The sequence below is a fragment of the Heliangelus exortis genome, chromosome Z (genome assembly GCF_036169615.1).
Source record: "Heliangelus exortis chromosome Z, bHelExo1.hap1, whole genome shotgun sequence".
In the NCBI taxonomy this organism is placed as follows: domain Eukaryota; kingdom Metazoa; phylum Chordata; class Aves; order Apodiformes; family Trochilidae; genus Heliangelus; species Heliangelus exortis.
In genome coordinates, this window is record NC_092454.1 from 11,329,985 (window position 1) to 11,347,168 (window position 17,184).

The following is a 17,184-nucleotide window of genomic DNA, read 5'->3' on the forward strand; positions in this document are numbered from 1 at the left end:
AGGACATGTCCCACATGAGGGCCTTGTTGGAGACAGGATCCCACCCCATCACCAGAAATTACAGAGTCCCTTGGGGTTGCTGCTTTGGCTTGCAGAAACATTTGGTGCCATGGCCCCTGGCAGCCTCAAGCCTCTGCAGGTATCAAGGTTTAATGCTGGGCTGGCAATTAAACAAATGACAGATGCTTGCTATTAACCCCTCTCCCTTCTTAGGAAAGAGAAGAGAATAAGGGAGATAGACCTGTGGGTTGGAAACTAAACTACACAGCTTTAATGAAAACAACAATGATGAAAAATAATATAATGAAGTACAAATATATTCAAAACCACTCGTGGGAGGGCTGCAGGTGTGACCCCTTTTCACCCTTTTTTTCCAGGAACACAAGAAGCTGAGTAATTTAGAAGAATTTAGCAGAACATTCAGCAGAACCAAGCGGTAACCTTGGTTCTGCATGCCATTCTCCAGTGATCAACAGTTATCAGTCCTAGCCGTAATTATCAGTCCTTTTCAGTCAGCACTAAAGAACACGCTGCTAATTTCAAAAAAGCAGAGCTACTTAGAAGCAATTTCACTGAAAAGCAAAACCACTAGAAAAAGAAAATTGGTTCTGTGCTGGCTCAGAGAATTGCAGCAGGTTAGAACACTCCCAGAAGCAAAGCAGAGGATGTGCCTTGGCAAGGTGTGCTGGATGGTGAGGAGGAGCTGCAGGAGCCCTGCTTGCCTTGCAGGGTGCAGATGAGAAGATGGCCATGGGTACCCTCATCCTTTCTGCCTGCCACCCCCTGGGGCTGTGAAACATCTGCTTGCTGCCAGGGCACCACCAGGACACCAGAAAGACAGAGCCAGGGGAATTGAGGACACACTGCTCTGCACTGTGGCTGTAGCAGCCAATACGTCACACTATCGACTCCCTTTCCTGGAGCAACACAATATACAGAACCATTGTGCTCCTTTTTTTTTTTTTTTTTTTTTAGGATCCTCTCAGAAATCTCCAGCCTTGGCAGGAGACAGACCAGCACCACGTCACAAGAAATCCCCTGTAAGCCTTTTGATGACTTTCATCTATTATTCACTTACTGCAAATCCTTGCCATTAACCAACTGCACTAAGGGAATCCGAACTTTCAAATCCACAAATCTCCTAATAACTATGGCTGCTTTATACACACTTCAGGATTAGCTATGTCATCTGGTTAGAAACTCGAACCTGCTCTTCGTTATTGGATTGAAGCTGCCTGCAAACAGTGAAGAGATTGATAATACTGACACTGATTTCAATGGTGAAGGAGCATTCATTACATGACATCCTCCTCCTGGACACATCAAGCCCAGTGGCACAAATTTATGCTGTGCTACTGTGCCAAAGACCCAGAAACCTCCCTCGAGCACACTAACACCAATTCTAGCAGACAGCATTGGAATAAACTCAACTGCAAGCATGTTTGGGCTTCACACTGGCTCCTAGCATGCAAAATGAAGGCAGCTTTACAACTAGCTGCTCTGCAAATTAAGAGTGCCTTTAGTTGCTTTGAAAAATAAGAGCTTACTTAGTACATCAGCTTCTTCAAAGAGCCTTCAGACTAATTAGCCATACTGATTTACTATTAAAATACGGAGCTTACATGCAATACTCCTGACAATAAAAGAGCTGACGCTTTACCAACAAAAATATAGAATTAGCACAAACTTCATCGAATGGATTTTCCTATAGGCTTCAATTTATATTTCAAGCTCAGTATTCTCCTTTCCTGCAGTGAATGTGGGAATTCACTTACTTCATTTGTAAGTTCAAAGCAGTAGTAATTTCTAGCCCATGTGCAAATCAAGAGTTTGAATATTCAGCAGTCAGAGACAGGGTGAGGGGATGGAAGACAGTCACGCAAGACACTGAAAACAAACACAAAAGAGGCATTAAAAAAATAAAGATGGTAAAAAAAAATAGTTACTGTACTACCACCTAGCAGTACAGCTGCTCCGGATCAACTTTTACAGTAGAGGCCGGGGGGAAGGTTGCTTAATTTAGTGCAAAGGACACATGAGCCAGAGGCAAGCCTTCCCTCTTAGATGCAGATAGGCTGTCAAGCACAGCAAAGTTTACAAACCCCCACAAGATATGCAAAGCTCAGAGAAGCAGACTTGCAAGGCTCACAGATTTTAATTCTGAGAGTTTCTGCCCATCCCTACTTCTTACAGAGCAGGTTTATTTGGTAGATAAGCTTAAAAAAAAAATTTAAAAATATTCAAAGGCAACATCATCACAGGAAAAGAAATTTCCTTTCCTCTTTTGACTTCTTTTCATCTGCTCCATGTACAGGTTTACTTACAGCGACAACCAGCAGGTAGGCATCCAAGGGCTCAGCACTGATCCTGCTCCCTCCAAACCCGCTTCCTCTCCTCCTTCTCCTTCTCCTTCTCCTTCTCCTTCTCCTTCTCCTTCTCCTTCTCCTTCTCCTTCTCCTTCTCCTTCTCCTTCTCCTTCTCCTTCTCCTTCTCCTTCTCCTTCTCCTTCTCCATCACCTGCCCCACCCACAATACCCAAGGTCTTCTAGGAGCTCTTCCAGCTCACTTCCCTCCCCAAGGGAATTGACATCTCTTGCTCTAAGGGTGTTACAAATCCCATTTTTTCATTTCAGAGCAGAACCTGGCAAGAAAAATAGATGCAAGTCCCAACAGAAGAGGGGAAACTAAAAATTCCCATTACAAATCACCAACAACTACTTCATTATTAGCTTATAACATGCCATAAAGGTAATTTCCTTACCCTCCCCTTGCTAAACTTTCACTGAAGGTATTGATTGGACTTGTCAGCATGTTCTCACGTAAGACTGAATTTAGTTAAATGAAACACAGCCAACAAGACAGCAGGTATTGGATGCCTGCTTGAAAACAACAAGCAGCAACATGCACAGGCAGTCGGTATAACCAAAAGGGGGACGCTCCATAATGTGTTTTGTAACTGCTATCTGCACAGAAAAAGCCAGAAGCAGACTTTAACCAGCAGCTCTCTGCAAGTAGCAGGACAGCAGCAGAGCACAGATACTGAATCTTATTTCACATGCTGGATCAGAGTTTAATCTGAGCAGCAGCAACATAAATCCAGAGGGGCTCTATTAAAAAACAGCACAGTGACTCATCCCATGGAGAGAAGCATATATTCTGACTCTGGGCACTGCTATATTCCTGAAGAAAGCCTTTTGTTTAGCAACAAGAATTTCTTTGTTGGACAAGCTGGGGGCTGGATCACATCCCTGTGTCAAGACATTTCTGCTCCTCTAGCAACAATGAAGGGCATTAGACAGCCCACATGCAATGCCAGAGAAATATTAGCTATACATGTACAAGCCAAGCAACTCTGCCACAGGCACTGTAATGCAGTGCTATTTTCAACCTTCCCAAAACAGCCACTGCAACCCTACAGCAACCCTAAGCCTGTCCTAATCCACCCAAATCTCAACAAAATTGCAACAAAACCTTGACAACCCCTCATGCTCCCCAAAAAACTATTGGCACTTTGCCACCTGTCTCACAGGACCAGGATTTCCTTCCCAGAGTGTGGTGATGGCTCAGAGCCAGAGCTGCTCCTTCACAGCCCTTCAGGAAGCTTTGCCAAGAAGAGCACAGGGTCTTTGTTTGGACACATGCCACTAACCAGGAGGTACAAGACTGTCCTCACCTCCCCAGCGGCTTCCTGCTTCCACTTTTGGCTAAATATCAGCCTTCAGCAGCACGGAGTTTTTTGGTTTATTGCCTCCAAAATTAAAGCAATTCAGTATAAAAGCTACTTTTAAAGACATAAATACTTCCCCTGAAAACCCTACCTAGAGGCCCCTGTTTTCAATGATAAAGCCAATTTGTGTTTGTCTTACTTGCTGACATTTACTAAGGTGAAAAACATGAAAACGCAAGTTCTCCATTTTCTGTGCTCGTGGAAGTCACACACAGCAGATAATCTCAACAAATTGCCCCTGAGAACAACAGACACTTCAGCAGCCACATGCACCCCAGAAATAAAAGACCCACATACATCTTAATCGCCGATGTGCCCTGTTACCATGACAATCACTCTCTCTCACACACACACACACACATGCACCATTATGCATTAGGACTGAAATATTAAAAAACAGAAAAACACCAAAACCAAAGGATGCGCACCTGTTGATCCACGCCTTTTTATTTGGTGCTATCTTGATGCTGAGGCACTGTTAACAGCTTGATCTGTTATAAAACATAAGACCTTAAAATTAGCTAGCTAGAGCCTTTACTCTGAAATATGGTAGCGCTTATGCTCCCATGAACAATTTCTCTTTGGCTGGGATATATGCTCTCACATCTATCAAATAAAGAACCATACACACTTACAGATACGAAGTATAAACTCTCCTCATAGAGATGTCATACAAGCACCGTATGTTTTATGCATCATGCCAGGAGGAAGTCATGAATATGACTGAGATACTACAGCATCCACATATATGTAACATGGTTTAGAAGCAAATCCTATGTAGTATTAATGGACAAAATTCTGCCATGTGCTGGGGGACTGATTTTGGCTCCCTATCAGTTTGGGTGCCAAGTCCAAGTCTGGGGCCTGGAGATGCCTACCAGAACACTTGTTAAATCTAAGATACAACAGCATGTTAAGACTTAGCATTGAATGCAGGACAATGATTTAGATATTAATAAAAGTAACAGGATAGATAACAAACTCCAAAGGATTGATTCAAGTCCTACTGGACTTTTCCACCTATCCTTTACATATATAATGTGTATACTCCATGCAATAAAGCATAAAGTCTTTCATCACCTCTATGGGACAGAGCCAGCACCAGATTTGTTGTCTCATTATGTTGTTTTCAAACTCCCATTTCATTTGAGCAAGCAGAATTGCCCTGTTAATGCAGTTACTGCATTTTTTTAATGCAAGATACTACATGTCCTCAAAAGCAGAGCTGGCCTAAGCTGCCTGTGCCACCAGAAGGCACGAGGGGTCAAGGGGCAGCACTGTCCTCACAAAGCCCTCCTTATAGTGTTTCTACACTAAAGCCCCTCACTCTAGGGAAGTTTTTGGCATGACCCCCATAGAAATTTGCTGGCAAACAACAGAGGAAGATTTTTGTCAGCTCTCCAGATGTTCCTGCCCCTTGAAAATCCCAACATATCTTCCAATTTGGAGGTTGTCCTTCCTCTCCTAACTTTTTTCTCTCAGACCTCCTACATTTGCACATTTTTGCAAGGGAAGAAAGGAAGAGAAGAACAAGTTCTTTCTCCATTTCTCCTAAATACAAGCAGACATTGGGAGAGCAAGGCAGCTCCTTGTTCAACCGAGGAGAACGCAAAACCAAAGCATGAAGCCAACAATTTGATCAATACTCTTTGATTTAATTAGTTTTGGACCATGCTCAAAGCCAATGCCCTAGAAAAGTCGCCACAGGCAAAATTCAGTTTGCAACAGGGATTACTTTCACTATCTGAGAAATAAAAAAGACAGAAACCCTGAAGGGACTGAGAACAAATCTACCACCTAGAGAGACTTGCCTTCAGCAAAGCAACAGTCAGCTGACTTACCTAATAGTTTAGCTCTTAAAAAGGAAAAACAGCTATCACAGCAAATTTATTGACAAATTCTGTACCACTTCAATTGTGTGTTTCAACTTAATTCATATATTCTTGTTTTTCTTCTGCACTCTCCCAAGTCAGTTCTTCAGACAGCAAGGCAGAATCGGGGCCTAAGCAGGCTCACCCAAAAGCTCCCACAATAAACTGTCCAGCTCACACAAACTATTTGCTGCACAGAAAAGCTTGTTACCTCCTCCAATTTACTACATTTTATCTAAAAATCAAGGTCTCTACACATAGCTATGAAACACAGCTGTTAATAGAACACACCAGAAACTCACTTCTACCATGTTTAAAGGTCTACTTAGGCTTGCCAATATACATATATTAATCCTCATTGGTTTAATATATGTATTGGATATTGGAACCAGACCAGAAGCTAAAACCCAGGGCAAGAGGCTTGACGTAGCAGTCCGGATACAATTCCAAACCTGGGAGTTTAAACTTGTATTTAATCATCATTACTCAAACACAATGAAGGGCAGGCAGACTTTAAATCCCTATTAGATTTACCAATTGAATAATTTAACTGTGTTCTAATTTCTTAGTACTTTTACTGACCCCCTCACAGAGGTTTAGAAAGAGATCTTAAACCTATGGAAATTACAACTGTAGTTGAACACTTGCTCTTTATCATTGGTGACACCTCCAAGAGAGGTCAACCACCCCTGCAGATTTGTGTGCCAGCTCCTGAATTTCACCCTCAAATGAGCAGTGAAGCCTACAGTGGAAACTCAGTAGAAGTTAGGAGCTGGCAAGGGTCTCCCTGCTCATCCCTTTGTACCCTGCTACATGCTACTCAATGTCTGCTAACACATCTTTGGCAGCCACATCACAGAACATTTTCACTGCTGGTCAAAAATACGCATGACAGAGCAGTTAATGAGCTCAATGTGAAATAAATTAATTCAAATCATGACCTCACAGCATTGACAGTGAATTAATCCCTTATGCCAAAACAGCACAAGGAGAATACAGCTGGAGAACCAGAGCCTCTCAGGACACTTGCTGATGAGTGCAGCTACCAAGGGCAAACTGAGCTTTTGGACTTACTCCACCCTGCAGCAGTTAGGAGAATGAACCACCTGCATCCCTGAAATTCAGCTCCAGCTTCCACCTTTGATAATGTCTGAGGAGCACCAGGATCTGCAGCTTCCAGGGTTGCCCTTTAATCCCTTCACTGGAGGCAAGCAAGGTGTGAGCATGGCACTATGAAGAGCTCTGGTCTCACAGGGTCACTTCAGAGATATGACACAAAAAATATAGAGTTACCTGTGGCTCTGCTGGGGTCTTGACTGCCTGCTCTGCTCCTCAGCCAGCAGTGGGGAAAAAAAAGCAGAACTTGCATGCCACATGAATTGCTACTGGAAATATCTGCCAGTTTTGCTCAGACCAACCTATTCCATAGCTGGAAAATAACAAGCTCTTAAGCATCTTCAGACTATCTGACCAGGGCCAATGTAGGCAGGGATTGAACCACTATCAATGTCAGGAGAGCTCTGCAAAGCTGCCAGCACCATGCACTGACCACAGGCGGGAGATCCACGATGCCCACTGCTGCCTAAAGCTGCCTGTACACACTGATGTTCACACAGGGAAGGTATGGACATGACTGCACTAACAGAACTTTACCACTCAGGTTATACCTGTTCTGCTACCCACCTTCAAGTTTGATCCAAACCATCTTCTCATTACCCCTGCTAACCGAGATTTAGCTGTATGTGAATGACAATAAGCCCACACCCAGCACGATACACTTCCTTCTTTGTACAATACATTAAAAACTGTACTTACACCATCACTACTGGAATGTAATGCAACGGCTGGCTAAGACTCCTGGACAGACAGATAAGGGGTTTTTGTGTTGAAGGACTAAGAAAAGTGAGTGGGTTTGAGTTTCCCTTCATTTATGGAAATGCTCTTGTGACACAACGGGACTAGAAAATAATCAACAACCTTTCATTTTCAGGCTCACACAACATCTTTACATCCATGTAGTAGTAATGTCAAACTACAACTAGGCAAAAGACAGCTAAAGGACAGAAAAACACAAAAAAACCCCAAAAGCCAAGAAACCCCATAACATTGATACTCTCCTTGGTAACTAAACGAAGGTAATAAAAACAATACCTCATTCACAAAGTGAGAAATGTGACCATCTGAGGGGAGGGAAATCACAGCCAACCTCTGAAGTCCAGAGAATGTGGGAAAACCCAGATATTTGAAACTTGCCTATCATGTAAAGATTGCTTTTTTTCTGCTCTACAAGCAGCATTGCTCTCACCACCAACGTGACCAGCTGTTACAAAAGAAGAAATCTCAACAACAAAATGCTGAACTATGCCATGTCAAAAGGCTGTTGTCCCACACCAGCAATATTCAGAGCTGGACTGTTCTGCTGTTCCCATCCACTGCCACCGCTCGCTGGACAGAACAAAAGCTGCGTCCCTATCCTGTGTGCAGAAAGAGAGACAATAGAACCCATAAAAAGCCCTGTAAAACATTTTAGTGAGATTTATAGTCTGGGATGTGATCTGATGAACCCTTTAAAGTCAGGCTTTAACCAGCTGCTCAATTTGTTGGCATGCTACCATTTTAGAATTAACTCTTCAAATCATCCATCCGAGCATGTTTGCTGTCTCCTCCTCTCCCCTCACCCCAGCCAAGTAGGGAACCTGACCCCACACCCTGCCCCATACATGTACACAACACTGAAACATTTTGGTACAAGGTGGAGGGCCTGCATGGGTATCAGGAGAGCCTGCCCTAGTCTCATTTTTTGAGGCTTTTTTCATGGGTCTGTTTTCACTTGGCCTCTTCACAGCCTTGTTAGTGGCCAAGCAATCTGCCTGGCCATAGCAGCTGGGCACCATGAGTCAGGACACATGAATGTCTTTTAACCCCCTTCCACCTGCAGATTACTGGCTGCTCAGCTGAAGGCAGCTGGGGTTATCTTTCTCCCTGTGGAAGACAACTCAGGCATTCCCATCAAGGTCAAGCTTTCCCCATGTCCCCAGCAGGATTTAAATAAATAAATAAATAAATAAATAAATAAATAAATAAGAAAACAAAATAGAGCTAGGCAAGCCCCAAACACAAAGTAGAGTTTCCAAATGACAAAGAAATGTAGCCATCAGAGCACAAAATGTGTTGTGATAGGATGGCACATAATACGATATAAATCGAGCACACACCAGAGCCTTAGCTGGCTTTATACTTTGCAGAGCTCACAACTTTTGAATTCAATAAAATAGTAAGCACCCTGACATTAATGCAGTCACCGAAGCTAAATAAAGCCAAGCACAGTTGTGCTCCTTTGATCAAGCTTTTCATAAAGACAGTATAAATAGTATTGCTGCTTTTCTATATCTTAAGAGGCTTTTACATTTGGAAAGTGTTACAGAGACACACCAGGAAAATAAGTATATTTTGATTCTTTTTCCTTTTGGGCTGTTTTTTAATGTTGTTTTTCAAACCACAGAGAGAAAAGTTAAACAATTGACTCCCAGTGATCCAAACAATGTGTTTACATAAGGGTTTATAAAATGAAAAAAGCAAGTTACTTCACATTCAAGTATTCTGCACTCCTGCCAAGTGTCTCAACAGACTAATGTCCTCGGAGACACAGACTCGCATTATAATGTTTCTGTCCAAAGTGTTTGAACTTGAGAAGATTGATACAAAGGGAAAAACCCCATGGCTGGCTGCACAGTGGTGATCCCTGGTCTGAAGCAAAGCACAGGGTCTGGGGTTGCTCAGGTCAGCATTGCTACCTCCTTGCCAGCACGGTGAAGGGAGGCATTGACTGAACCCTTCTTGTACCCCCAAGGATTTTACCACACTGCATGGTTACCTGTCCCATGTGAACTCAGAAGGCATCCTATAGGTGTCTGGGTTGTCAGCTGGGCAGGATGCCTATGCCCACCTTGTACCCACAGCCTTTGCAAACCCACAGGAACTCCAGTTTTTTTGGAAATAACAATGCCCAGCAATGCTGGCCAGCTGAAGTCCCAGAGCCACACTTATCTTACTTCTCCTCAACAGTCTTTCCATGGGTTTTGATAACCCCTCAGAAATCCAATTAGCACAGGGAAGATAGAGAGCAAAGCATCATCTTTGATTCTCCAAACCAGATTTGTACATGCGTGTTTTATACCAGGGGTTATAGCTCAGCCTCACACGTGCTGTGCAGTAGTCTGACCCAGCTTTGTCTCATTAAGCCCATTTCTGCCAATTAGTGAAAAAAACCCAAACTTTTGCTTCTGCAACAAATAATACTTACAGCAGTTACCCTTCCAGATCACAGTCTTCTACACGCTTCCTTAAATCCTATCACCTGAAGCACTCATGCTCCTAAAAAAAGCTGTGTTCATGAAGATGGCATTTTAAAATCCTACTGTAAACAGGAAACAAACTTAATCACAAAATTGATATGCTTTACAATTACCATGACTAAATATACCAGCCCTTATCAGGGAGTCCCTGCTTCAAGTTTTGATCCAAGTCAAACAGCTACTTAGACAAAGAGGCACAAAGGAACACAACAGGGAAAATACTTCAGATGCCTCAATATCATCAATTTTTTAAAAAGTCAGGCCCTAGCTCATCCTGGGTAAATCACACAAAAAGGCCCTGACAAGGCCAGAAAATGTATCTGGGTTTCCCTGTCTCACCTGAGTGCCTGGCTACTTGACTGGAACCCCACAGCACACAGAGGTCACTGCCTGGAAGCACACAAAGGGTCTGAAATTAGCATTGAAGTCCCTGCCCAACAGATTAAGGCAGCATTACAGGGAATATGGAGAGAAGGATGTTATTTTCCTTCATTCCTCAAGCACCTCTGAGTTTCCATATTTTCCAACTTATTTTCTCAGCTCACCCCACCAAGCTGTGAGTCCCCTGTCCTCAGTGTCAACCCTGAGGTAGCATGGTTACAAGCTGCAAAATCTCTCTCAGGAGAGGAGAGACTTTTTGCATGAAGTATGAGGGTCCTAAGCACAATTAGTGATGATATTTTAGAAACAAAAACAACCCACGAAGTGCAGAAAACCCCTGGTTGCAGGCTGAGACCAAGGGGACTAGGCTGCTGCTGGAGGACCTGAGTGCAGCCCTTCCAATACAATTCAGCTGCTGCTTTAGCTGCAAAAAAACCTCCCAGGAGCAAAATTTTGGAGATGCACAGCCCTGAGAGCTGCCTGGCAGGCCCTTCAGAAGCTCATTTTGCCCCGTACTTGTGCGGAACCATCAGTTCAGAATGCAAGCCCCAAGAGATTTTTTCCCAGAGAGCGACTTCTCCATTGTCAGTCCTCTAACAATGCTGCTTTTTTTTTTCCTATTATTTTTTACAAAAGCTTTATAATCCTCCACTTTTTCAGCTGAGTAGAAACCACTATATGACAGCTTTAAACTTTTCTTTCTTTAAACCCAGCACTCCCTCCTCAGCTATAATCCTCCTTTTGGAAAGATTGATTGGCAAGTCCCTGCCTTCAGGCAGCAACATCACAGCAGCAATTATACCCCAAAAATCCAATCAAACACCCTCATCTTTTAGCTCAATGGCTATGACTTTAATTGCATGACAATAACAACAAGAAAATTAAGAGATACTTTGCACTTATATACTGCTCCCAACCCACGCCATACCCAGGTTCAGCATGCTTCATCTGTAGCTCTAAGGTCCCTTGAACTTTGGGGATGGCACATCTAAAAGCACCAAAGTGACTTTGACATTGGTGTCCCATTTTTAAACTCTCCCAGGCACATGGGCTTCTGAGACTTTTTGGACTTTTGATCATCCTCTAGCTCAGTCTGGCTTTTCCTCCTCCCTCCAATTTTATCCACAATGGCAAATATTTAGTGACTACACAGACATACTCAAATTATTGCATTTTCTTTGTAGTATGACATACAGCGCCTGTATGACTGACATGGTAGAATTTTAGTTCTAAAAATTAGAACTAAATAATAATTCTAATTCTGTAAAATCAGAGATCAGGAATTTTTTTGTGGAGGAATAGAAAGAGAGGAAACTACCAGTGCCTGAATTAAGGAAAAGTCAGATTAGCCTTTTCCTCTGCAAAAATTAGGAAAGGATATTTAGGGACGATACAGTCAACACATTTTTGCAGCGGATGAAAAACATTCTCCCTCTACTCTTCCTTAAAAACTGAAATTAAGTCAGAGAAACTGCCACTGTCCAGAACAAATCGATGACACACCCTGAATTCAGGCAAATCCAACAGCGGAGCTTTAGCCAGACCTCCACAGATATGGGGGAGAGATGAAAAGCTCAGCTCAGGATCCCCATGGGCCCAGCTCTGCTTTGGTTCTGCCCTTCTCCTGCAAAAAATAGAGGGGGGAAAGCCTCTCTGGAGTTCCCTATCTTCTCTATTCTCTATGGGGCATTCCAGAGTCACCAATTTTCATTGCTGCAGCCCAAATATTCCTTCATCGGTGCAGAGTCACTTCAGGCAGCACCTGGTACAGACATGCAGCACGCATACACAGACAAGGCTTTCCCAGGTGCCTTCCTCCCTGTATCCTTGAATAAACAGGCATCAGGGTTTTCCTTGGCTGAAGGATCACGGTATCAGTAGGCTTTACACTTCCAGCCTGCTAAAGCCCTGAAATCACCATAGGTTGGAAGCAAAAACTACTTCCCAGCAAACAATCCCTTAAAGTTGTAGTTTGGCAGAAGTGGGGGTTTTTTTAGCTACTGATTTGAACTGAGGCTTTTTCTAAGAGAAACCAGTTAATAAGTGGACAGGGAGAACACAGAATTCCTTTTAAAAACAAAAACAAAACCCAAAACAAACCAAAACAAACAAACAATAAATAAATAAAATGGAAAGGAACAGCATGAGATACCAACACAGTTGTTTGAAAGCTCTCTCCCAACACACGTAACATGGGAGCCAACTCTTACTTTACCAGCACTGCCCATTTGGAACAACGTCCTAAAAGCTGGGGGATTTTTTGGCTGTCTTACTTGTACTTCTCTTCCTGCTCTAAATTCCTTTTTTCCTTTTTTGTCTCACTCTGTACTGCTGACAGTCTCATTCTTCACTACATGGCAGACAGCTGCATCCCTTGTTGAATCTCCTCCAGATGTGACAGCAGATGACACCAGCACCATTCACTAATACACATCCCCTTCTCTAGCAATTTGTTGTGCTAATTAATAATTTGTCCTCTGTCATCAATGAGACCTAATAAACACACACACAAACCCTGTATATCACAGCTGTTGTCATATTGATGAGGCAAAAGGGCTCCAGATGACACAAATGGGAGCTGGGAACACTATAATATAGAGATCACAGATGCACCTAGGCTGCAGGCTGAAGTATCCAAGCTGGCTTTGTGCACTCCAACTGGGAGTGTACAGACTCACATGGAGCACAATTTACTCTGCTCTTCAGGACATCACTTAGCAAGAAAGGCAATCTAGTGTGAGATCCCAGAAAATGCAGTTAAAATTATGCCAGCCACATAACACAAAGGGCCAAGCTACTGCAGCTGCTTCCAGATTCACGTGTTCCCCCACGGGGGGAAAAAAAAACAAACAACAAAGTGGAAGGGTTAGGTGTAAGCTGAGAGACATGAGGCTGTAATGTCAGGTATCATCTGCCCTTCTGCATATGGTATGAATCCAGCATAAATTATGTGCACTGGCTAGTCTAACCAATGTCTGTGCCTCATCTGCAGCAGATTGGGAGGGCATGGAACCAGTATTACTTGCCAGCAACACGTGCCCTCAGCCTTAATATAAGGATTTAGGTGTTCAAGGCCATATTCAATGGGGCCTTCAGCAACTAACTCCCTGCCCATGAAGGGGAGTTGGAACTAAGTGATCTCTAAGGTCCCTTCCAACCCCAGCCATTCTGTTCTATTCACACATCTTCAAAAAAAAAGCCTTTTCACAGCACAAATACCTGTAACTGCAAACGAGGTCTCCAGATGCTCTAGGAAGGACGCAAATGCCAGAGGTTACACCTAACAACCCAAACCAAGGCAAAGGACAATGCACAAGAGCGTTCTCTCTTGACATCACTGTCTCTTTCACACAGACATGGAAAAATCCTAACAACACCGTTTACTCATGGCCTCAGTTTGACCTAAGCAAAGAGCTCGAGTTAACTCAGAAGGACTCCTAGTCTGTGTTTTCAAGTGTTAGAAAGAAATCCAAATATTGCATGGAGGTTTTTTTGCATGTCTCCACTTAGGTAGTCTCTTGTGTAGAGCTTTGCCCCTCTCACATACCAGATTCAGCTGAAAATGAAATCAGTAAAGAACTACTTGAATCTACTTCCAAAAGGAGTTTCCCTAAGGAGGTGCTGCAGGTGTGGAGGAGGAAACAGTTCGGAGGTCCTTACTCTTCCCCAATTCTGCATCAGAGTTCAAGACTAGCAAACAAATGGGAAGAGATGTCTGTAATGTCTTTAAAAATGAAGTTAAGGACTATTTGTAGTTCTTTCAGTTTCTGCTTGGCATACCAAAGTCACCAAGCATCACCCTGCAAAGCCCCACAAGGCTGCAAGTTCATCATCTCAGCTCCTTGGCACATCATCCAGCAACTGCAAAATACCGTTTTGCAGGTAAGACACAATGGCTGATTCAAAAGGTTCCACCATCAAATAAAGGACATTCAATGAATACATAAGCGAGGAACCGATTAGTATTGCTGAAGAGATGTTGCCATTTCACTGCTAAAACCTCCAGTTTTTCATTTGATTGTCAAATAGGGTCGAGGCAGCTTCAGTCAAAACATCTTTGTGCTTGTACTCTAAATACATGTAACATGTAACTAAATCTAACACTTAAACACCACCCCCAACCTTCCTCCCACCCCCCCTCCATACTATTGCTAAAAGTATAATCATAGTGCACCTGGCATTTAAATAAAATAACCACCAGCACAAGAAACACTCAGCATAAAAGTATCAGGTCAAGAAAGATGAATACAGAGAAGCAGCATGGGACTGGATTCAGTGCCATGTTTACCAGGGATCTGCTACATTGAGAAATGCAGACTTTTCCTCTACAGGTTGAGCTCTGTTACAAGATTAAAAATGCAGGCTATGACTAAAAAGGGATATTTAATTATCTATCTTAATTGGACAAGCAGGAAAACCAGCTCCAGTATTAGCCGTGTGCTTCAAGAAGGCACCAGACTACTTCAGCAACTGCCAGGACACCTACAGAGCTGTTCAAGGTTGAAGGGTTTTCCATATTTCCCATTATAATGTGGAGGTATCTATTCATTAAATAGAGCAGTGGAATCAAGCACTGGAATTTTAAAACATATTACCCAAGATGAATTGGATTAAATTATACCAAGCCTACAGATTAGCATGAATTAGCCTCTACTGTCAGCAAGTCCTGGCAACACTCCGACTCACCATCAGTGAACAATTCCATAAAATTTCAAGTCATGTTCACGATTATTAACCGAATCACATACACAATTGGCACCAGCAGACACAAACTAGTTGTACAAAAATTATCCTCCTCAAAGCAGGCATTATGCCCAAACCTACCACTGACTCATGAAATGCCCTGCAGCAGGTCATTTGATGTCTTTGTGCCTCAATAAAGCAAGAATAATACATTCTCGCCTTAATACTAATTGCTACTTAAGATCTATAGATGAGAAGCACTATAGAAGTGATTACTAATAAATCACATCAAGATATTACAGGCCAAAATTCACTTTGCTCATCAGTCAGGAGTGAATACAAGCAGTTTCCTCTGAAGTCTAATCCAATTTGTTGTGGCTATTTTCACAACAGCCACACTTACTTTCACGGTCTTGTAAGGCTTCTGTGATGCCCTTCTCACCAGTGCACACTATTCAAACAAGCCTGCATCTCAATTCCCTGTAACTCACAGCACAGGCTTCCCCCAGTTCTACCTGTCCCTCTACTGGGAAGAGATGCTAGTGCATACCCCACACATACACAGGCTCCCTGATGGACCCAGAGCCACCAGGAGATGAGAAACAAACAAGTATTTCACCAACAAAATGGGGTTGGCATTAATCCACATGCTGAATGAGATTACTGACAGCTCAATGCACCCCTGTGCAACACACGAGTCATCAGCACTATCCACACTGTGGATAAACCATGGAGAAACCTGCAAAGGGATTAAAGCACCTGCCCAAGGCCATGCAGCAAATCCATGGATGATCTGAAAGCACAATCAGGATTAGGACAACCCCAATCAATGCCTGCCTGTTTCTGCACTGCCATTCACGTGCCCAGACCAGGGTATATATAGCTGCTCCACCAGTAGATGAGGGAAGTGATGCTATTAAAATTACATCCTTCCCAGGGACATGGTGGGGTCTCCATCACGGGAGGTTTTCAAGATGTGAGCAGGCAGGGTGCTAGATATTATCTAGGCTCTCCTTCCTACAAAAGGTGGAACAGATTTTTCAAGGTGCCTTCCACTCAGGGCTCTTCTATGAATAAAAACAAGCTGGGAGTGTAGCTAACAAATCCTGAGAGGTTTTGTTTTCAACAGCATTGCACCCTTGACCTGTTTGACCGTGTGCCCACAAAAACACCGCTGGCACAAGGTTAGGATGACCAAGCACGGCTACAACCATGGGAGGAAAAACACAACATTCTCATTTCCTTCTCTAAGAGTTTTGCAGAGGCTTCAGGAGAAACACTCTGTCCTAATCTTTCCTGAGCTTCTACAGGAAAACAGTAAGTGTGCAAAGAGGCCTGAATGTTGTTCTTGCCAAACAAGTGTTCTCCCACTTGTGCTTGCAAAGATGAATCACTGCCTCCCTGTAAGCTGTAATTTACTGGGCAGACATCAACTGGCTCTTCATGGTAGGCAGGTGAAACCAATGCCTCCCCACTTAATTGCCTGTTTTTCTTCAAACTCAAACCTGGCTGACTAGTAGGATCTCACGAGGATTACCAAACCCAAAAGACAGATTTAGTAACACATTACCCAGCTAAGACATCACCCAGTGAAAAACAAGACACCTTAAATTCAAAAGCTTTGGTTTGCTCCCTATCCTAATTGATCTGAATGACCCAATTCCCAAGGAATAAGATCTTTGCCATGAAGGTCCCAACATGAGCTGAGGAGGCAGGAGTCAAATCAGATGCAACCAAGAAACATCAGCAGCTAATTAACAGGATGCATCTAGTTTCCCTCTTGTGAAAAAAGCAAAATCTACACTATGCAACAGAAAACATTTGGATTCAGATTTTAACCATGTCCTCCCACGCAACTGTCCCTGAGCACATGCCCCAGACACAGAGCTACTACACAGAGACAAGTGTCACCTCCTCCAATCTTTTTTTTTTTTATTCCTAATTAAAGATTGGCCACAGGGGCTCACTGACACACAGTTCCCATTGAGCATACATGCATGACTGGTTGGCACACCCAGAGATCACTTCACCAATCAGACCTGCAGGGAATTAGGTCTAAGAACATGCAGTTCATGAATTACAACAGCAGGTCCAGGCATGAGATCAGCACCCAGCTTCTCCACACAACCACAAGGGCACTGGCACAGAGAGGGTGCTGCAAAGCAAC

General features: G+C 43.2%; 1 protein-coding gene across 6 annotated transcripts in view; it reads right to left on the reverse strand.

Annotated features, from left to right (window-relative positions):
* The window catches only part of PDZD2 (PDZ domain containing 2), a 201,353-nt gene that overhangs the window by 79,895 nt on the left and 104,274 nt on the right, over window positions 1-17,184 (reverse strand). Inside the window, exons 1-2 of one of the 6 annotated variants that reach the window (XM_071731277.1) lie at window positions 2,325-2,750; window positions 1,776-1,887 (exon numbers count right to left, since the gene is read on the reverse strand). The exons of 4 other annotated variants lie outside the window; for them this stretch is intronic. In XM_071731277.1, coding sequence (XP_071587378.1) covers window positions 1,776-1,780 — 5 coding nt within the window. In that variant the 5' untranslated portion in view covers window positions 1,781-1,887; window positions 2,325-2,750. Of the gene's footprint in view, window positions 1-1,775; window positions 1,888-2,324; window positions 2,751-17,184 lie in introns of those variants that run through there. One more of the 6 variants, XM_071731275.1, reaches the window with a different exon arrangement.